The sequence below is a fragment of the Sciurus vulgaris genome (assembly GCF_902686455.1).
Source record: "Sciurus vulgaris genome assembly, chromosome: 7".
NCBI lineage: Eukaryota > Metazoa > Chordata > Mammalia > Rodentia > Sciuridae > Sciurus > Sciurus vulgaris.
Genome location: NC_136467.1, coordinates 79,484,959 through 79,507,147, shown reverse-complemented (window position 1 = coordinate 79,507,147; position 22,189 = coordinate 79,484,959). Strand labels below are relative to the sequence as shown.

Genomic DNA, 22,189 nt, shown 5'->3' with positions numbered 1-22,189 from the left:
ATTTATTAACACACTGAGGACTAGTGGAATAAGAAAGCACTAAATTTGAGACTCATTTGAAAAATTCTTTATAAACACAGTGTTTTACAGATAATTTGATCTGATTGCTTCTCTGACCTATAATGAGGGAATATATGTCATGTCTGGAGATCAAATAAATAATTTTGGGAATGAAAACTACATGGAGGGACAGGGAAAACTATCCCCAGACACCAGAAGACATCAAGCATCATGAAGCCCTAAGAGGAGGGCAGAAAAACACAAGAAAAGCGTAAGAGGAGGTTGAGACGACCATATATTTTCTGCTATAACTCAGGTCTGTTTTTCTTTTTATTCCGATATGACCCGGAATGGAGGCCAATAACAGTGGAAAGAGTAGAAACTGTAACAGTAGTCATATTTTTAACATTATTAAATCTGATTCTTGCAACTATCTTGTGGTGTAGCTTCTAGTAATTTCATTCTTATATAAGAGAACCAAGGCCTAAAGATTTTAAATGCTTTCACTATAGGAAATGATTGAGCTAATACATATGTTAATTGGCTTGATTTAACCATTTCACAATCTATATGTATTTCAAAACATCACATTGTACACGACAATCAATATAAATTTTGTCACTTAAAAAAAAAATATAAAAAGTCGTATGACTTGACCAATGTCATACAGTCAGCAAAACAGCAGAGTTAGGATTTGGCCTGCAGCTGTCGAAGGAGTTTGTATGTTTCTCCACTGTATTGTGCTGTTATGAACCGTGCAGCCCTCTATTATTCCTTTCAAGACGATACATGTATTCGTGCCGGGGTCAAGGAGATATGCATGGGCTCTCTAGTTTATCACTTAGGTTTAAGTAGGTGAAACCTGTATTTATAGCTCCATCCTTAGGATAGGGTTCCCCTGCCACATATCAGCAACACATCTCCTTTTTTTGTGTGTGTGTGTGTGTGGTGGCAGGGATTGAACTCAGAGCCTTGTGCATGCAAAGCAAGCACTTTACCAACTGAGCTATATCCCCAGCCCCACATCTCCTTTTAATGCTGCTCTTGTTAAGACTAAATGTTAATAATTTAACTCATCTACTCCTGTCCCCAGCTGTCTGAGTCTTCCCAGTTCAGAGGAAGAAGGTATGAATGAGCCTCCAGATGCCACCACCATCACTGTTGAAGTATGGTCAACAAGAAGGACACTGAGTGAGAACTGCCCCACTGAGACCAGTCAGTCCCAGAACTGTGAGAGAAAATAAAATTTCCATGTTGTTAAAAAAAAGACAAGAAAAGCTTCTTTAAATACCTAGTTGTTTTTTTTTTTTTCATTATCGGTGGCAGCATTATCTTTCCAGTTTTGCAAACCAAAGCTTTCTCCAATCCAGTTATTTTTCCCTTGTTAGTCATTCGCAGTTCATTTCTACGTTTTGCCAATTTTTTGACCAGTGAGATTTCCTGGAAAGGCATGCTCCTGCTCCTCCATAATCATGGACTCAGGCCAGAGCCTCACCAGCAAACTGAGCTGACTGCTGCAAACTACTCTGCAGCAACCTACTTTTTTTTTTTCCCTTTAGCACTGTAATACTTTTAATCACATGACTACCTTTCTCAAAACTTCCAGTAACTACTGATTCTCCTGGTCAGAACTGATCTGTTTACTTCAGCCACACAAGCCATTTATCACTCCTATACCCAGGACAATGGCAACCATTGGTATCAGTGGCCTAGAAGACACAGTTCTGGTTCCCTTTACTCCAGAGTTTCTAGATAATAAAACTCTTAGCAAAATCTAGTTGTAAGTACCTATGTTTAAGTATTGGTTTTAAGGAAGGTCAATTGACTTACTTTGCTAATTAATGTATAGAAATGGAGTTAGACTTGTGAGCTAAGTTCTTTGGTTTCTAAGTGCTTGGTTTTATGCTTACAGACCTGTCCTCATGAAGTCTCATTCACAAATTGACAAAGTTCACTAAAAGGGTCCCCTTGTGGGTGTGTTGAGGAATTAACACTAACTGATTCCAGTGCTTAAAAATATCCCAGGTTGCTACAAACCAATGTGCTATATTAGGGAAATTTGCATAAAAGAAAAATAGGATGTTTTTAAAGATTCTTTCATTTTTATCATTATCTATGTATTTTACTAAATTGTTAAGCACATCACTTTTATAATTTCGTTCTGTATGACCACAGAAATCAGATTCTTTTTCTTAAAAGTTCACCTTAAAAAAATAAACCATTTAGTAAATGTATCTGAAAAGACATTTTTTAATGACTTAAATGAACTACTTACATTGATAGGACTAAAATACTATGTCGATATCCCTCTGAATATTTCTTTAAAAACAACAGATATTTTCTATTTTGCAAATCTGTAATTCATGTACAGTACTAAAAGAGAAAAACTTAATATTTTTGGATTTCATATTCATGGAATTAAATAGCAGCTTTTCTGAAATTGAAATCCATTGAATTAACTTCCACAGAAATCTACCTACTTGTCATAAACATTACTTGCCACCTTAAGAAGATATATTTTAAAGTTGAGTAAACAAAATATAACTGGTGACCTTATTAGAGTTTTTCCACTTGCCCAATTTGGAGAGAAAACATATTTAAAGGTGGTCACACAATATGCTCAAAGAGATTTAAGTTTATGTCTTTATTTAAAGTAAAATTTCTAAATGATTTTTTTATAATCATTTATAACTAAGCACATGAAAGACAATAGGGAAGACCATTGAAAACCACAAAACGGTGACACGTATAGACTCCTGGACACAGGATAGAGCAATGACAGCTGTCAGAGGCCAGGAGACACTTCACAGAACTATGCGGATCAATAAAATGGTTGTGATGAGATCTGCAGATGAACTCATCTTTGCTTATTTTCCAGCCAGATGGCTAGGAAGAATACTAATTGCAAGGGCAGCCCTGTTCTTTGGCATTAAGTTATGTGGCTCTCTGAAGGGCTAGTCCTTGGAACTTGTATTTTTTTAAAGGTAAAAAGAATGTCATCATGAAAAAAATTCAAACATAAAGATTTTTCTGTTTGACAAAAAAAGTCAAAGCAGTAACAAATGATAAACACCAACCACATAAAAGCCTAAAAGAATATTTCAGAGAAATATCTTAGGTTTTATTATTTGAGAAGGTTATGATAGACGCAAGACAGAGTTGACTGATTTCTTAGAGGTGATCAAACTCCTTACAGGTGGATTATAAAGCAAAAATTTAAATTGCAAAAACTGCAGAAAGATTTCAGCACAAAATTGTTATCTGTCCTCTCCACATTTCCCATTTTCCTTCTAGTTTTTCTTTTAACACAGACCTATGGGAAACCACCCAAACCCAACACTAATAAAGGTGTGGGAAGAGGGAGGTAAAGAAGTTGATTTAATATGTTTAAACTAAAACTTAAAAGTTTGATCAAGAAAGCTAAATGGCATTACTGAAAAACTAATTTTCTCTTTTGGGTGACTTTGTAATAAAATATTTAAGGGCGTGTAATGCTCTCTCTTCTGCTTTTTTGAAAACCAGGCTTCTCCTTATAAGGATGGCATCAGAGTAAAGGGGAATAAAATCTCCTGTGAACCAGTGACTGCAATGCTGTGACACACAACTGAGCACTATACTTGTCCTGGACAACCTCAGAGACTCGGCCAGGGCTGCAGAGGAGTGGTATGTGACAGTGTGTAAGTGTGTCTTCCCAGGGGAGGGCACTGATTCCACCAGAGCCAGCCAAGTCTCTCCTGCCTATCATTTGCTCCCTCCAAATTCTTTACTACATTCTCAAAATGCTCTGGTAAAGATATTATATGGTAATGAAGAAATACAAAACTATAATGACTATAACACTACTCATTTTACGTATCTGATGTGTGCATTTCTCCAGGTTGGACACCAGCTCCACTCAAATGGAAATAAATAAATAAGCTGACTTCAGATGGTTCATCAGGTCCAAGCATATTACACTGGCAGAGTCTAGGGCATTTTACTGGCTCAGAATTTACATTTGCATGGAAAACACATTTCTAGACATTTCAAAGACTGATCTAAATCTGTTTTCAATCAGCCTGTCAAGTGCTGCTTCAGATGTCTCAAAGTTCCCAAATCCAAGATGAACCAACTTTTTACTTGGACAGAAAAAGCTTAAAGTTGCAAAAATTAGGCATATCCCTAAACTTTTTTTAGAGAACTTCAAATTTGAACTATTCTTACATGACTTTTATCCTAAATATTAAGAAATAACTTTTTTACCTCCCATATTCTTTAGCTATTCTCTGGGATAGTTCTAATTTGGTCCCAAAATCAAACCTGAATATGACAGAGAGGTCTGTCTCATTCACACGGAGATACTGCAGGGCAGGAGCACGTATGGGTTCAGAGTTCCTGTGGCAACTTAAATGCTAAACTGAGATCTAATGAGCTTAACCTATTGCAACCTCAGCTACAAAAGCATCAAAATGAAGAGGGGACAAAGTTGATGAATTTAGCAAAGGTGATTACATACGAACAAACACTGAAAAAAGCACCTACACACTCTGCCATGCTGTTACATAATGTCAAAAGACTTATGCCTTAACTCTCAGGTAATTTTAGCCATCCCAAAAGGAAAATTAAAGAGTAGAGATGTGACTGACTAACCTCCAAAGAGATCCACGTCAGCAGTGACAGCAGTCACAGTGGTGGTAGTTGAGGCAGAAGCTGAAGCAGTTGCAATTTCAGCAGTTGTAGTGGGAGGGGTAGGTTCTGGTGCAAACGGGTCTGAAATCTGTGCTTCAGTGGGAACAGAGGAAAGTGCAGCCAAAGAATCTGTATTTCACCAAAGACAGAGAGCAAATGGAAGCAAAGGAAAGGAAAGGACAAATAAACCAGATTCCAAAAAGTCAAAATGAGGACAGTTATTAAGACACGTAAGTCTCTCAAAAAAAAAGTTCGAAAATAAAACTTTACTCACCCTCTCCCAAAAGGTCTATTGATGTCCAAACATGCGGCAGCATATGAAGAAATAAGAGCTCAAGCTGAAACATTTAACCATACTAATACCCAAGCAGGGTGAGGCACAGAATAAAGACATGTTGGCTTTACATAACTTCCCAGACCATTTGTGATTAAAGCATAAGTGCATTATCTATTATTACCATGGAAATTTCAGCTGGAAGGGACCTTAGGGATCCTCTAGATGAGCTTCCAATTTTATAGATATGAAAATGGAGATTAGTGCTCTATCTGAAGTATGTGTGGCAAAGATTTTCTCCCACTCTGTAGGCTCTCTCTTCACATTGCTGATAGTTTCCTTTGCTGAGAAAAAGCTTTTTAGTTTGAATCCATCCCAATTATTGATTTCTGCTTTTATTTCTTATGCTCTGGGAATCATGTTAAGGAAGTCTGGTCCTAAGTCAACATGATGAAGATTTAGACCTACTTTTTCTTCTACAAGGTATAGGGTCTCTGGTCTGATTCCAAGGTCCTTGATCCATTTTGAGTTGAATTTTGGGCAGGGTGAGAGAGAAGGGTTTAGCTTAATTTTGCTGCATATGGATTTCCAGTTTTCCCAGCACCATTTGTTGAAGAGACTATCTTTTCTCCATTGTCTGTTTTTGGCACCTTTGTCTAGTATGAGAAAACTGTATTTATGTGGGTTTGTCTCTGGGTCCTCTATTCTGTACCACTGATATATCTGTCTATTTTGGTTCCAATACCATGCCATTTTTGTTACTATTGCTCTGTAGTATAGTTGAAGGTCTGGTATTGTGATACCCCCTGCTTCACTTTTCCTGCTAAGAATTGATTTAGCTATTCTGGGTCTCTTATTCTTCCAAATGAATTTCATGATTGCTGTCTCTATCTATAAAGAACTCACAAAACTTTACACCAAGAATACAAATAACCCAGTCAATAAACGGGCTAAGGAAATGAGCAGATACTTCACAGAGGAAGCTCTACAAGCAATCAACTGATATATGAAAAAAATGTTCAACATCTCTAGCAATAAGAGAAATGCAAATCAAAACTACCCTAAGATTCCATCTCACCCCAATTAGAATGGCAATTATCAAGAATACATGCAACAATAGGTGTTGGTGAGGATGTGGGGAAAAAGGTACACTCATACATTGCTGGGGGCTGCAAATTAGTGCAGCCACTCTGGAAAGCAGTGTAGAGATTCCTTAGAAAACTTGTAAGGAAACCACCATTTGAGCCAGCTATCCCACTCCTTGGCCTATATCCAAAGGGCTTAAAATCAGCATATTACAGTGATGCAGCCACACCAATGTTCACAGCTGCTCAATTCACAATAGCCAGATTGTGGAACCAACCTAGATGCCCTTCAATTGATGAATGGATAAAGAAACTGTGATATATATATGTGTGTGTGTGTGTGTGTGTGTGTGTGTGTGTGTGTGTGTGTATATATATATATATAATGGAATATTACTCAGCCATAAAGAATAAAATTATGGCATTTGCAGGTGACTGGATGTAGTTGGAGAATATCATGCTAAGTGAGATAAGCCAATCCCAAAAAACCAAAGGCTGAATGATCTCTCTGATAAGCGAATGATGATACATAACAGGGGGTGGGAGGGAGGCAAGAATGGAGGAAGGATGGATTGTATAAAGGGAAAAGAGTGGTGGGGCGGGGGTGGGGGGAAGGAAAAATAACAGAATGAGACAAACATCATTACCCAAAGTACATGTAGATTACACAAATGGTGTGACTCTACTTCATGTACAACCAGAGAAACAACAGTTGTACCCCATTTGTTTAAATGAATCAAAATAAATAAATAAATAAATAAGAAAATGGAGGGCAAGGGTAGTCAAGAGACTTTATCTGAAGTTTGGCCTGAACAACCATGACAAACTCCAAGTATTTCCTACCAGATTTATCATTCATCTGCTTTGACTGATTTCACTACACTATAAACATCAATTCTGAAGAAAAGATAGTTATCTGAACTTTATTAATCTTCTTTATTTGATGTGTGATTTTGGCCTGGAATGCCAGAGAATAAGTGTGAGCTTTATGATAGCTATAGGTTAGATAATAGAACATACCAGTATGTAGGCAAAGAAGTAAAAGGAAGTTTAGGTGCTAGGAAAAAGGAAATGGTAACATAAACCATTTTTTTCCATAGATTTCGCACTGTCTGATGTTTTTCAATGTGATATATAATCCACACACTTATAAACACTGTATGACAACATGTGAGAAGAATCTGTAGGATGAATTGAGAGGGACTATGAGGCATTAAAACTTTTTAGACTTTCTGAGGTCACGATGCTGACAGGAAGTTCAGGCTTTCTTAGTGTTCAGCAGTGGAATTATAGTTAGCATCCTAACTATAAAGGGTTTTTTAAATTATATAATAACTTCAGGTTAAGCATTCAATGAACAGGGCATTCTCCTATATTCTCTGTTGTGTGATATAGCTCAGGGCTCATATTTGAATTCATGAATGCCATTGGAAATTTATTTTAATCATGAAGAGATTTTATTGAAATTCACTAGGGAGATATTTTTAGGGTCTTCAAAACAATGTGAGAACTCAGTAAATCAAAATTTCTAGAAGACATTTAAAATACTAGGAAACATAAATTTGACACTGAAAATAATCACATTTGTTTAACACTATGGAAGATAAACTACCCCCCACACACATCTGTTACAATTTAGCATCATTTTCAATCACTAGGAATTTATAGCATAAATACAAAGAGAGGGTAACTATTATTTCTCTATTTCATATTATAATTACTTCAATTTTTTAAGGATTATAAAATTTTGCTTAGAAATTAGAGAATTTACTTATTAGTATTTCACCGTAAGCTTTTCTCTCGGAAATGCTGCAATTCTGGATGTTTTGTTGTGACAGAAATGTGTCTATTCATCAACTGTTGAACATTCAGCCCTGTGTGGTAATCCATACCAGTAATTCCAGAGACTTGGGAGGTTGAGGCAGGGGAATCTCAAGTTCGAGATCAGCCTACACAACTGAGTGTTGTCTCAAAATAAAAAATAAAAAGGACTGGGGATGCAGCTCAGTGGAAAAGTCCCTTTCAGTTTAAAATAAAATGTGAGCATTCAGCCCTAAGGGCCTAAACCCCAGCCTCTGCCAGCCTGTACTTGCACTGATAATTAAAAGTGCTCCCTCTAGTGGGAAAGGTTAGAAAAAGAAGCACCTCTTCTTTCACCTATCTATCTATCTATCTATCTATCTATCTATCTATCTATCTATCTATCTATCTATCATCTATCTATCTAATGAACACAATCTTATTTAAATGGTTGAAGGAATTAAAAAAATAACTCATCTACGTAGGACTGAAACAAACTTTGTATAACTCAACAAATTTACAATTAAAACCAAATTTTAAGTTGTAAAATTTTATTAAAGTCACATATGAATTTTATGGCTGAGAAAATTTGATTTAAGGGTATGGATTTTGAAACATCCTTAAATAAATAGGAAAACAATACATTGTGTAAGACATTGTACTGAAAAGAAATTGTTAGCAAATTGTAACTATCTAAAAGAAATCTCAAAATGAAAAAGGGCACACAAGAATAATATCCTCATAAATATTTTCAGCAATATTTTCCTTTTCCAGCTGAAATTTAATATATTGAAATGAAGCTTCAAGAACAATCTAAAGAAATTGAGAGTTCTAGCCTTAGGAGTTGAACATTTCAATATAGAAGAACATTTAAACATTTGAACATTTAAAATGGAAATAAGCCAACACTTAAAATGTTCATGTTTATAATTAGCAATTTTATTTCTGAAGTGGTTAACTTTTTGTCATTTTTGTAACCAAAAACTTGGAATTAAGATCAAGAGATTACAGAAAGTACTTCTGATGCTTTGCTAACATACTATGTTATAAACCCACCCAAGGATTATTTAATTATCTAGGCTAATGTAACTTCATTTGCCTTTGCTATTTACTATTAAATAAGAACTCCAATTCTGAAAAGATCTATTAAGTTACAGATCTTGCCTAATGATGCAAATTATTTTTGCCTGGTTTCAAGATCATGATTTTTGTTGCACTGTGTCTAACCTCACCATCTTATTCGAACATTCCTTTCAAGCCTCTATAAACACCCAGTTCCTCAGAACACTCTTTGAACCAGCTGTACCATCGAATTGGTTTCCTCTTACTGAGTTTCCAAGTCTTTTACCTGTGTTGCTTCTATAGTTATGTCATGTCTTAAATATTTTGAGAATTTTATTCTGATAGTTTGATGTAATACAGCATGATATTAAAAAATAACTCCTTGCAGTTTTGAGAATCATATAGCAATTACTTTAATTTTATATTAGTATAAAATACCTAAACATTTATAAAAGGCTGATTTTTCTGAGATCCATGAATCAAACAGGAATTAGGTCCTTAGATATGATTACTCTTGATCAGGTAATGTGGATTTTTTTCTGACACAGACAAGAATCTGTAATAGATTTAAATTTCATGAAGACAAATACAATGTGAATTAAACCAGTTGAGGCCTAAAGCCAGCCAAGAACTACACCAGATCAAGCCAAATTAGAAATGCTGTCTTGAGTAATATAAATTCACGGGAATATTCAATTCCTTTAAAGCACCAATCTCTAAAGAAGAATTTCTAAAAATAACCAGATTTTTAGAATTACAAAGAAAAAACACTTCCTGTATTACAACTTTTAAAATATAAGTATGTATGTAAAAATAAAAGTATTTAACTACTTGAACATTTAAACTGTATCATTCTTTATCTCTTTCTCAATATATATTTCTATAAGTGGATACCATTCTTAGCATTTTCTCTCCAAGTTTCTATCAGTGTTTTGGATGACTGGAAGGTAAATATAACAATTTACCTGAATAAAAACAACTCCGTAATGCCTGCAGAATGACAGGCCTGTTTGATTCCACTCACCTCCCCATGCAGTGGCTCCTCCAGCGGGTGGTGGTGGTGCTGGGGCCGCCGCTGCTGCTCCTGCAAAGTCTGGCTGGAGGTCCAGCAGATCACTTGATGGTTTAGAAGCACTGAGAGGAAAATACAACTTTAAAATCAGATGTTGAAACTTCATCATGTCAAGCTGTTCCTAAATACCTTTGTAGAAAATATCAAAGATTTTGGTATTTTAAATCCAGTGAAAGAGTAATATTTTGGAAAATATAGCAGTATAGCGTATACCAAGGGTTGGTAGATTACTTTTGCAAAGAAATAGGTGATTTTTTTTAGGCTTTGAGGGACAGGTGGTTCCTATCACTACTCAGCTCTGCCGGTAGCACCAAAGAAGACATGTGCAATACAGAAATAAATCGATGTGTCTTTATTGCAATTAACACTTTATTTACAAAAGCTGCGAGCTGCATTTGATCCATGGGTAGTATTCTATAGGGCAATTAAAAATCATAACCTGAAGATTATTTTTCCTCTATTTCTAAAATTTTTGTATAGAAAAAAATTCATGTCTTATAAAGAATTTATAAACCAAAGAACATTAAAGTAAATAATTAATCACAAATTTATCTTTTTCCTAAATTAGATTATAATGTATGAAGTTTACCTCAAAACGGCAGTTCTGTTTTTATCTTGTTTACCTATTAGGTTTCCAAGTAATATTCTTTTGAAGAAAGGATTATGCTGTTTTCAAAAACTCTTTTAAGACCTCTGAAAATATTGCCTAGTTTTGATATCCGTTTTGTAAATACACCTGAACTAAGTGGCAGAAAAGGAAAACATTTATTATTAAGAGGGGCTGGAGGTATGGCTGAGTGCTGGAGTTTTTGCCTAGCATGTGTGAGGCCCTGGGTCAAACCCCTGTATCAAAAAAAAAAAAAAAAAAAAAAAAAAAAAAAAGGAAAATAAGATGTTAAGAGTTTAATCAGAGATTTTATAAGAGGCAATTTATCTTAATACAGTAGCAGAAAGGACTTGGTTTCACCACGCTTGCTATTATAAAAAGCAGAACCAAACAAATAAAGCACCTAGGTAACATGGGTATAAAATTCAAGTCTCCAAATTCGAGGTATTCAGAGTCACATTTATAGGTATTACAATGGGAGACAAGAATCCTCTCAAGGTCTCAAGGCAAAAGAACCAAGACTAGACCCATAATTTTCATTTGAGGAAACCCCTATGAGTTGGTGATTCTTATGGCAGCTCTGAGATTTCACAGAATGCACAATCAGACTTTTATCACTACGGCTCTGACACACAGGTGCTATGAAAGCTGCTTAGAAATACCCTGAAAGCTTTTCCCTACTGCCTGAGTTTGGATTCCTTGTATGCACCAGCTAATTGGCCTATAACTCCAAGTTTGTTGTTGCTGTTCTTTTTAAAACATTTTAAAACAGTTTTTAAATTTCCTGCAAGGAGAAATTAATTTTAGTAGACATTTTCCATATCAGCCAATATCAGACGAACCTAAAGGTATGTGCATCATTGTTCTTCTTCCTTTCCCAAATGTTTAAGTAACAAGGTAATATCTATAGCTTAGATCTTTCCAACCATTAAAGAGGTACAGGCCTAAGTTACTGTAAGAGTGTGAGAGAACTTAGGTTGTGTAGCAAAAACAACCTCAGATATCACACTACTGGAAATAGATTGCATTTGGTGAAATCATTTGGGTACTGTACATGACAAGAAAACAAAAACTGAACAAAATATTAACAAACAGTTCACTGTATACTCATCAACTGACCTGACTGGGACAGCTGCTGATGCAGTTGCAAATAAATCAACCGGTGGAGATGTGTCAATAGTTTTAGCTGGTGTAGAATTAGGAGATGTAACGGTTGTAGCTGGCGAAGACTGAAAGTGAAGATGTACAATACACTCTAATCAAATATGAATCTATAGGACACAGAGCTTTGCAGACATATGACATTCCCAGCAATTTTTTGATAATTCCTCATGGGAGGGGAAAAAAAAAACTCAAGAAAACTTGAAATCAAAATCATAATAATCATGCCTTATATGTTAAAAGCTAAATATAATTTACTTAAAATTTTGATAAAATATTCAGACAAACAGTGCAATGACTTCTCTTCATGTATTTAAAATCAAAGCTAAATATATTTGAATATAAAATTATTGGGTAGGATCTTACTAGCTGCTAAATATTTCAAAAATTATCAGTAATAATAATTGCTATAAAACCAAGGTCATCCTTTTTCCTTCTCATACTAAACAGACTTCATGTGAAGTCCTCTCACTTTAACATCTGGGCATTCCACCTAAGTAGTTGTCAGGAGTTGGGGAACAATTCACAAGCAAGATTCAAGCCACTGACTGCTTGAGGATATCTTACCTATATGAAATAGGTAAAAATAAAAAGTAGAATAAAGTCTAAACCTTGTTTTCCTGGACTATTTTTTTTAAAAGAAGAGGAGTTAATGTTAATAATCAACTAACATATTAAGAAATTAAAATTTGTGTGTAGTAGCCATCCTAATTCTATTTTACCCAGTTTATTTAATTTTCCATGTATCCACAAGAGAAATATTGATGGAACATTTCAAAACAACCTACTGATACTTAATTCTGTAAGTAGAAAAGAAATATAACAGCAAATAAAATATACAAAGACCATGATCAAGCAAAGTCTATCTGTTACTGCCATAGCTGGGTGTCTGATTTCAATAAACCAAATTTAGAGGAAATTTTAAAAATAATAATTTAAGAAGAAGATTGGAGGAGATGAGGAATTTATAATAAACTCGACTTGAATAGGATTTGTCTAACATCTATTCATTCAAGAATATAACTAATCAAAGAGGTCAGAATCCAACAGATAAAAATTCTAAGCACTCAGCCAATCGAGAGAGACAACATGTAAGAGGTATAGATATTATATTTTAGAAAAATTCAACTCAAGCTTTTCTCTTCAACAAAAGTACAAATCTTCCAAATGCAATATAAAAGGTGATCAACAGAATAGGAAAAGCTAACTAAAATGAATTATATGTTATCTATTGTAAACAATAGCAATGCTTCTAAGACAATTTTATTTTTAGGCAATATTTGTAAATGAACTTAGAGAAAGTGATGTTAAGACAACACTGGGACCTTGATGACAGAAAATAAATCCTCCCAACATTAATGCAGAAATGAAGGTCTACAAAAGCCCATTAAGATGCCTTGTAATATAATCATCTCTGAGCAGACATGAGAGCAAGGGAAAAATAAACATTATGAAAAGAAAACATCCGTTAATTTTATTTGGCCGGAACTTTGAAGCAGACCATCCCACAATTTCATCACACTCTATTCAGCAGGCATATATTGGAATTTTTCACATAGACATGATGGTTTTAAAACTGGATTTCTATCAGAAAAACCAGAAAACTTTCTGCTTGCTTGTTTAATTTGTTTGTTTGAGGTCCTGAGGGAACCTTAAGCAGCTAGCCAGCTGGACACTGGCACAGTACAGTGTGTCTGGGAATCAGCAGCACAGTCAAAATGACATACTTGAATGTCTGTAATGACATCTATTCTATAGTGCAATTTTGCCAAAGAGGAATGAGCAAGTCTATTACACTTTCACCTGAGAGATACAACAGCAAATGTTAACGACAGACCTTTGGAAATAAATGCTTTTACCACTGGTAATCCTAATTCTGTCCTTCAGCATGCTAAAAAAGAATGGGGAGGTAAAGGAGTTACTAAAACTATGGTAGCAGACTGTCTAAAGACAGGTTTGTGGGAAGATGGCTAGTTACAATTTTTTCTCTGCCATTAAAATATGTGTCATACCTTGTACATTACCTATCTCACAGGGCTCTGATTCAGAATATATGAAAAATGCTCTGAAACCAGTAAACATTACATGGACACATTTGTTTTCAGTTGTAACATTAATAAATGAAAATCTCTCCTACTTCAAACATCTAGTGCCAATAAATTACATATAACTATACTACATGGAACTGATAAGCTAAAATAAAGGAGAATACATTAAAACACAACTTACCTTTTCTCAAAAAATTTAAATCCCATCCCCTGCAATTCTACCCCAAAGAATTGAAAGTAGGAATCAGATAATCCTTACACACATTCACAGCAGTTACTATTTGTCATAACCCAGAGATGGAGGCAACTCAACTATCCATTGTTAGATGAATGGATGCACACACTGTGGTATATACATACAATGGAATATTATTTAACCTTAAAAAGGAAGGAAATTTTGGCATATACTATATTTTGGCTGAGGTAAGAAGACATGTTAAATGTGATAAACCAGTCACAAGAGGACAGATATAGTCCAGAGTAATCAAGTTCATAGAGACAAGGACTGGATGGAGGATAGATGGAAATTATTGTTTAATGAATACAGACTTTCATTTTTGAAGATGAAAAAAGTTCTGGAAATGTATGTGCTGATGGTTACACAGCAATATAAATATACTTAATGTCACTGAACTGTACAGAGATGGTAGAATGGTTATAAAAACCACACTAAAAACAAAACCAAACTTACCTTACTTAATGGAGAGGGAGCACCAGATCTAAAAGGCAACATAAGAAAATTAAAACTGAATATACATGAATACATTTGTAGAAGCATTTAAGTTTGATATCACTTTGTCTAGCATTAAATTGCTTTACATACAGTTTTTTTCAAGTAATGGATAAGCTATTTTAATACTCTTTAATATTTCACTTAGTTATAATATCCTCTTCCAATATTTCCTATTGGCTAAATTACTAGTACTCGAAATTCTGGATTTAAAAATTATTTTCTCTTATCTCAAGTAATTCAGTTCTTTGAGCCAAACATTATTGCCTAGGCCCATCAAAATCAAACAGTCAAAATTGCAGTTTTTCAAAAGATTTGCCAAGACTTGAGAAAAAGCATGTTATATATAATTTTTAAAAACCTCTTATTATTTTAAAAAGTTAAAAAACTCACTAAGGTTAACGTATATTGCTATTCATTTAATCGTATTGTGATGCATAAAAGCAGAAACCCTAGAAAAAAAAGATCCCTGTGTATCCTGAGTCTGAAGTATGAGTCAACATCCATATTCACACGCCCGAAGTGTGTCTGTTTTTATTTTCATGAATGCAATGAAAATGCTAAAAAAAACACTTCCATCATTCTATTATGACTAGTGGGACCTTGAAAAAGACCTGGGACTTTGATGCTTGTTTCTAAGGGAATAAGGGAACATTCAGAAAGACTAAATGTTCTTTAAAAGTTAGATTACTGGTACACTGACTTTTGTACATCATTAATAGAAAATGATCCAGAAACAATTACCTAGACAGCTTACATTTTACTCACATGAACTGGTGGAAAAATGAGTAGTAAAACAAAATGAAGACAAAATATATTTCAATAAAATGGAATATTCAGGGTCTTATTGGATGGCAAGGATGATGTTCTACTCATCTACAGAGAAAATATCACATATAATAGTAGTAAAAAAATTAGCAGAAGGTAATTGGAATTTTGTACAATATTGTGATTTTTTCCACCAACTTATATGCCAGATTAATATATTTCTCATATACATTTATTTATAATTTCTCATTTCAAAGGGTCTACTGAAAGAGATTCATAGTATTTTCTTTATCTACAGAAACTTACTTAAGAACTTAAAAGTCTAGTACAGCATAGGACTGAAAATTCTCTCATGAGTTTGGCTGATGATTTCTACACTTCCACCTTTTTTCCTTTATATAATTGGAAAAGAAAGTGAGTTAAATTTAAATAAAATCCCAAGAAAATAATAGCCTAACTCTGCAAAAACAAACGAACAAACAAACAAAAAACAAAGAAAAAACCATGTCATCTGACATGGTCTTTTTCCTCAGAATAAATTTAAATTAATTTCTCTCTCAGGAAATCCTCATGAATCAATTCCCTGCAGTACTGACACAATGACAAATATTAACACAGAAAAGAGAATTGAGAATAAGCATGAACTTTTGAAATACATTCCCCAGCCAATAAATTAAATATGATATCATATCTTATGCCCTTAAGTAAGAATAAAGTTAAAGTAAAAATGATGGAATTGTATTACTTGTTGTTAAAGAACATCATATCAAAGCTAAGTGTGAAAAATATAATTGGCACAAGAATCAGTTTGTCAAACACCCACAAGAAAGGATTACTAAATGGTACTTGTAGTTATCCCATGGATAAGCAAGTGAAAATCTCTACTGTCTGTTGAGCTATTATCCCACTTGCCCATTATAGTTTGACTGTCTGTTTAGCTATCTGTCTTCATCCCTGGAGGTTAATTCTTTGAAGGGAAGGAATTCATCCCATGTTTTGTATCCTAGCACTCTACACAGCACCTGGCATTTTCTGTATTATTTGAAATTTTAAATAAGAATGCATTCATTTATTTGTTTTATAACCAATAAGTTAACCAGAAGTCTTAAAAATTTATTTTCTGTGAAACTATGTTGTCCATATGGATGACCTCTGTTCCCCTTGAGCAGATTTGGCCTTTGTTCTGATATAATAAAAAAAAGGTGAGGACCAAAGGCGCTTCCATGGGGTTGTAACTTTAAAAAGCATCATTAATCACTGAATAAAACTGGAGGGTTTCTAGGCTTAGAAATGTTAACAGCCTGCCTGAGACTCATCATTCTTTAATGGTAAATCCAAGGCTCAGCTCCAAGTCTGTCTGCTGCCCAGAGCCTGTGCTGGTGTTCTTTGCAGTGTGCCCCACTGAAAACACAAATGAGCCAGCACATTTGTTCCTCTCTTACACAACGCATAAATTGCTGCTTCTTATTTATTCCTTGCTTGATATTCTATTTTATTGTTCATTACCCTTAATGAAGGAAAATACTATAATCTTTTATAGGTAGGTAACAATGTTTATTAAAGAGCAATGCTTATTTTTTAAATTTCATCTAGAGAAATCAAGTACACAGTAAACTGAAGTGGGAAAACTAATGCATTGTGATAATTTTAGAAAGAAAGAATGACCCATAGGGTAATCTACTCTAAATTCTGTACAATGCTACGATCAATCCATGAGTTTTTACTGTGAACACAGCAAATGCCAAAGTTTCCTACCAATATGGTAATGTAAGCTGTCAAAAGAGGAAATTTTATTATTTCTTATTTGATTCACAACAATAATTCCTATACAGTTTTGCATATAAATGTTAGAAAAAGACAGATGTGAAAAATCTATGGTCATCTTTCAAATAATCTTAATTACAAAAGACATCCTGAGTTTCTTGTACTGTTCACATTTAATAAACACACATTTAGGATAAAATAAATTCTCCCTTTTCTCCTGTGGACTAGTAGAAACAGATAATTCACAAGGGTGTATTATACTGTATCACATACAATTTCAAAGTAAACTTCTGTGGACACAAGGCACTAAATATAAAGAACATAAATATTTTATATAGCAGAGATTTCTAAATGCTTCATTTTATGGTTATACTTGATAAGAATTTGGAATAGTTTCATACTGCTACTAGATGACAAAGAAAACAATTTCGAGTAATCAATTTTCTTTTTCAAAACTGTCTTTTGGCACTTCTGCAATATGCTGGAGGAAAACTTTTGTTTACTCAACAATAAAAATTATTTGATTTCTCAAATTGAAGAGAAATATTTATAAACCTAAAGTAGATTGTTAGTGTAGATCCAAGAAGACCGAAAGAAAGTAAAACCATTTATGCCAGTCACCTCAGATGACAAAAATAAAGCATAATGAAAAAAACACAGATGTGTAAAATGAATCAATTTTAAAGTTTTCAGTACTAAATGTGGAATCTTAAGAGTGTTTTTGCATTTTTAGTAATTACAAAATGCAAAAAAGTCACTCCATGTAGTACTCACCCTTCACTTAAGTTCCCAGGTAAGCACGAACATACAAAGAAGAAAATAGTTAACTATTATAGCTCATTTATTTTCAAAATAGGGAATAAATAAAAGACAATTCAAATGTGGTCTCAGCCAATTCAGAAAAGAAATATGACAAGCATAAAGTGATTTTTAAAGGCGAGAGAAAAATTATCCTAGGCAAAAGGCAATTCAAATGGAATATTACTGAGTTTCATTCCACTTCTCTAAGAAATGCTAAACATCAATGGCTAATTTTTCCAAAATTAGCTTGCTGTGGCCACTAGGGGGCGAATTTAGATTTGAAGTCAGGGCTGAGGAGAGATGGAAACTAGGGAAAGAAGCTTCTCTGGTGATTACAGTATGCTGACAGCTTTAACAAAAAATAAGGGGAAGTGTGGGCCTATACAGAGCACAGGCACCCAGAGGTGAAAAGAGCAAGGTGAAGGTGAAGCTGGCTTACAGGGTGTGTCTAGCGCTGCACAGGGTAGAGATTGACTCTAGGGAATGTGTACATTTCCTTAGTTAATGAGCTCATTCTGCCACAGAGGCAGGGACATATAGCTTCCTGCCTACATTTGTATAATCCCTAGCAAATCACTGGGCTTCCTGGATACCCTAATAGAGGAGGGGTCCCAGTAATAACTGGACTTCTGTGATTTAATGCAGTCTCACATTAAAAACCTGTTCATCCACGGCCATACTAAACTGGGGCAGACCTTGACAAAGCCCTAGAGAGGTTCTGCCCTCCATCATTCCTAGTAACTCTGCCATTGTAGCCTGAAATATTTCTTTACTGTTGTTTATCATTTAAAACAAACGATGATTACTATATTCATTTGGAAAAGATGACAAAAACATCACTTAGCTAATGAAATAACCAGCAAAAAAAGTAACAAGACACACAAACCTAGGTTTGGGGAGAATATTCAGAGAAAAGAAAGCAGAAAGAAGTGACATTTTGACCACTCTATCATAGGTAAAATCTATGATCAGCCTACAGCCCTGCAATGATCAGTTCACTGGTTGTCTCTGCTAACTCCTGCTGTCAAGCTAAATAAAACAGCATAAAGCTGGTATCATCAAGAATGACAGATTTCAAGTTGACTCTATAGGGACACTGACATTAAGTGTTTAGATAATGAAGTACAACATAGTTCCTGACCTTCAGAACCAAAAATCTACTGAAGTCCACATATGTGAGAAAAAAATAGCCACAATGCAGGGAAGTTTATGGTTAAGGAAGGCTTCATCAGAAACTAGGACTGCAGGTAGTCCTCCCAGTATGCATAAGCTTTACACAGGCAGCACAGGGGTAAGCATCCAAGACTGGCAGAATTATAGCTGAACAAGGCACAAATACCAGAAAGGTCTGGGTCTTATGAACAGACAAGTTTTATTCCTGCTGGAAAAATGGAAAAATGGAACCTACACATTTTTTGCATGCAACAAGGAAAAAGAGTCAAAACTATAAGTACCAACACAAAGGTAAAAAAATCCAGTAAAGTGGACTTATCATTGCTGATTGCTGCTGCCACCATAAAAAGACCTGAGTAAATGTCAGTAGCTATGCCATGGCTAAGTGGGGGAGACTAGAGTCCTGGAAACTATACTTGAGGGTTTTGCTTTATTGACAATGGGGCTGGTAACACAATAGTGTTCAGGATGCTTGAAGAATTGTGCTTTGTTTTTACTCATGACCAACCATAACAGTTTTAATTTTTAAACATGAGCAATTCCTTTGTATTGTGGATTTCTTGTAAGGGCAAATATGTAAATCAGCAAGTTCAGTCAACATAGGAATAATCTATTAATCTGCCACATTAGCCTACAGGTAGATTGCCTACTCATGAGTTTATACTGACACAAGTTACAAGGAAGAGCAGGGGAAAAATTACAATATAGCATACCCTGAAACTACAGTAGTATAAGTTTACCATGATAAGTCTCATTCTTATAAAGAACGATTCTAGTATTTTTCATCTTATTTAGAATACACAACTAATGCATACTTGTTTCCAGGTTTCTTTCCTTCTAATGTATTTAGATGTTGTTCAAGGGTCTCCATGAGACTGCTGGGAGCCTATAATAAGAAAGTAAAAATAAATGTCTGCATTGCTTTCTTTCAAAGTAAACACACTCTAACATCACTTTAACTTTGTATGGTGGAGGTTTATGGTGGAGCCCAATATTCAAAGTGAGATAATTTCATTTTAGATTCTTCTGGTGTTTAAATATTTAAGATCCATGGAATCTCAGATACGCCCATCTTTCACTAACTCTCCTGCATACCAATAACCTTTCTGCAGGTTTTCAGTGTAGAGGCTATGTTGGACAGACTTTTGCTAAGATATTACTTAAATGTAGTAAATTGAAATCAAGTTCACAACCTTCCCATAAACCACAGTAGAAAAAGAACAGGTATTTGTATCCAAGTCAGAAAGTGCCCAACTAGAAATTACAGAAGTTTGAAAATACAGTAAAACCTCACTTTCCTTATTTGACTGAAATATTAGGAAAAACTCATACCATATTTTAAAAAGGGGACTAAGTGAGAGTTGTGGGGAAATAATACAATTTAATAGACAAAATAATTTAAAATTTTATTATTGAGCTATTTAATTTATATACATAAAAAGCACTGTGCAGTGGCAGAATTAATAATATATTTCAACTTTTATTAAGAAGTTCTTGAATGTTTCCTTTTATAAATAAAATTTCAGGCAAAAAAAAGTGATGGCATTTTACTGTATAAGAGAAGAGAAATAATAGGGTCATACAAATATTTTACCCAACCTATTTCCCAAGCATTAGAAATTTAATTCATCTTTCACAAATAATTTTAACCAAGCTAGACCTTAACAGCAGCACAGGCATTCAAAGAGAAGCATTCATGATGAAACAGCAAACTACATTTACAGGTACATTTAATTCTGATAATTGTTCTTTAAATTAATGTGAAACTAATTTTGAAGGACTTTACAGTAACTATGCTAACTGCAAAACTGTCTCACAGAATTTGAAGAACTCAATATAATTACATTTTAAATTATATGTTAATGACAAAGTACAATTCTGATAAATTTTTTTTAAATTTTAAAAGTTTAGGATATGTAATATTCATATAAATTTTATTGATAGACTTATAAACTCAAATTCATATGATTATACACATAATTTATAATTATAAATGTAAATACTAAGCAAAATAAAACATACTTTTCATAAATATGTAAAGATTACTAAGTGAACAAAAATATTAACTTGATTCAAGTGACAGAGGTGTGGTAGGAAGGGACAGCTCTATCAGTGTTATCTCAAAAGCTTTGGACTATCAAATAAAAAATTATCAGGGGATATAATAAATTTAGAAATTATAAAAATTAGAATATTAAGATAACTCAGGTAAAAACAGACTCAATCAACAAATTCCAGTAAGCTGCAGCTAAGGGTATAGTTTTAAATTTTAAAATTAATTTTTAAGAGAGATAAAGGAAATTTTGCTCTATATACCTGATTGTAAACCTTAAAGAAGTGCTCATTGAATACAGAAGCATACACTGCAAATTATAAAGAAAAATATATAAGTGGCTTCAAAATTTCAAAATTTTTATCCACTAAAGGAAAATGAGGGGTGGGGAGAGGGTGGGGGGAAGGAAAGATAATAGAATGAGACAAAACATTATTACCATATGTACATGTATGATTACACAAACAGTGTGACTCTACTTCGTGTACAACCAGAGAAACAAAGTTGTACATCATTTGTGTACAATGAATTAAAATTTTTAAAATTCAAATTTTTAGATGAATTCATATCTGATAAATCCAAAATTATCATGCTAATGGTTGATGATGATGATCATGGTGATAATGAAGAAACTAGGAGGCCTGTGCATATGAATTTAAACTTTTTCACATTCAATTTTGTTGTTGTTGTTGTTGTTGGGATGTGGTAAGAAAAAATTCTCTGAGTCATAGAAACCTTGTCAGAAGATTGAGTTCTGAGTGTTAAATGCAATATAAAGAAGTGGGATCCTTTGCTAGACTTAAATTTAAAACACCATTACTAAAGACAAATGTTGCTTATAGTCATGAAATAGAGAAGACCATATATATGGGTCATATTTTCTCCTTTAAAGTTCCTTAGTTAAGCAAAACAAATCACCATGAAGACAGTCTGCAATTTCATTCTTCTTATAGAATTTCTTAAAATTTACTGAGAAAATTGAAACATGAAGTAGAAGTCACAAAAATCATAATAGTTTGAAACAGAAAATCTGACAAAGGAATACAAGACTGTAAAACTGACTCTGGCTTTAAGGGGGGTTTAGCAATACACTGCACACATATTAAGTTTGGAGCTTTTTATC

General features: G+C 34.1%; 1 protein-coding gene and 1 pseudogene across 2 annotated transcripts in view; one reads left to right on the top strand and one right to left on the bottom strand.

Annotated features, from left to right (window-relative positions):
* The window catches only part of SNAP91 (synaptosome associated protein 91), a 131,676-nt gene that overhangs the window by 35,463 nt on the left and 74,024 nt on the right, over positions 1-22,189 (bottom strand). The window contains 6 exon segments of the mRNA XM_079146953.1: positions 4,630-4,797; positions 4,943-4,957; positions 9,914-10,023; positions 11,688-11,797; positions 14,469-14,496; positions 19,829-19,899. Of these exon segments, the coding sequence (XP_079003079.1) occupies positions 4,630-4,797; positions 4,943-4,957; positions 9,914-10,023; positions 11,688-11,797; positions 14,469-14,496; positions 19,829-19,899 (502 nt within the window).
* LOC306665440 (heterogeneous nuclear ribonucleoprotein L-like) overlaps positions 1-22,189 on the top strand; it is a 72,296-nt pseudogene that overhangs the window by 2,104 nt on the left and 48,003 nt on the right. The gene's annotated exons all lie outside the window — the stretch shown is intronic.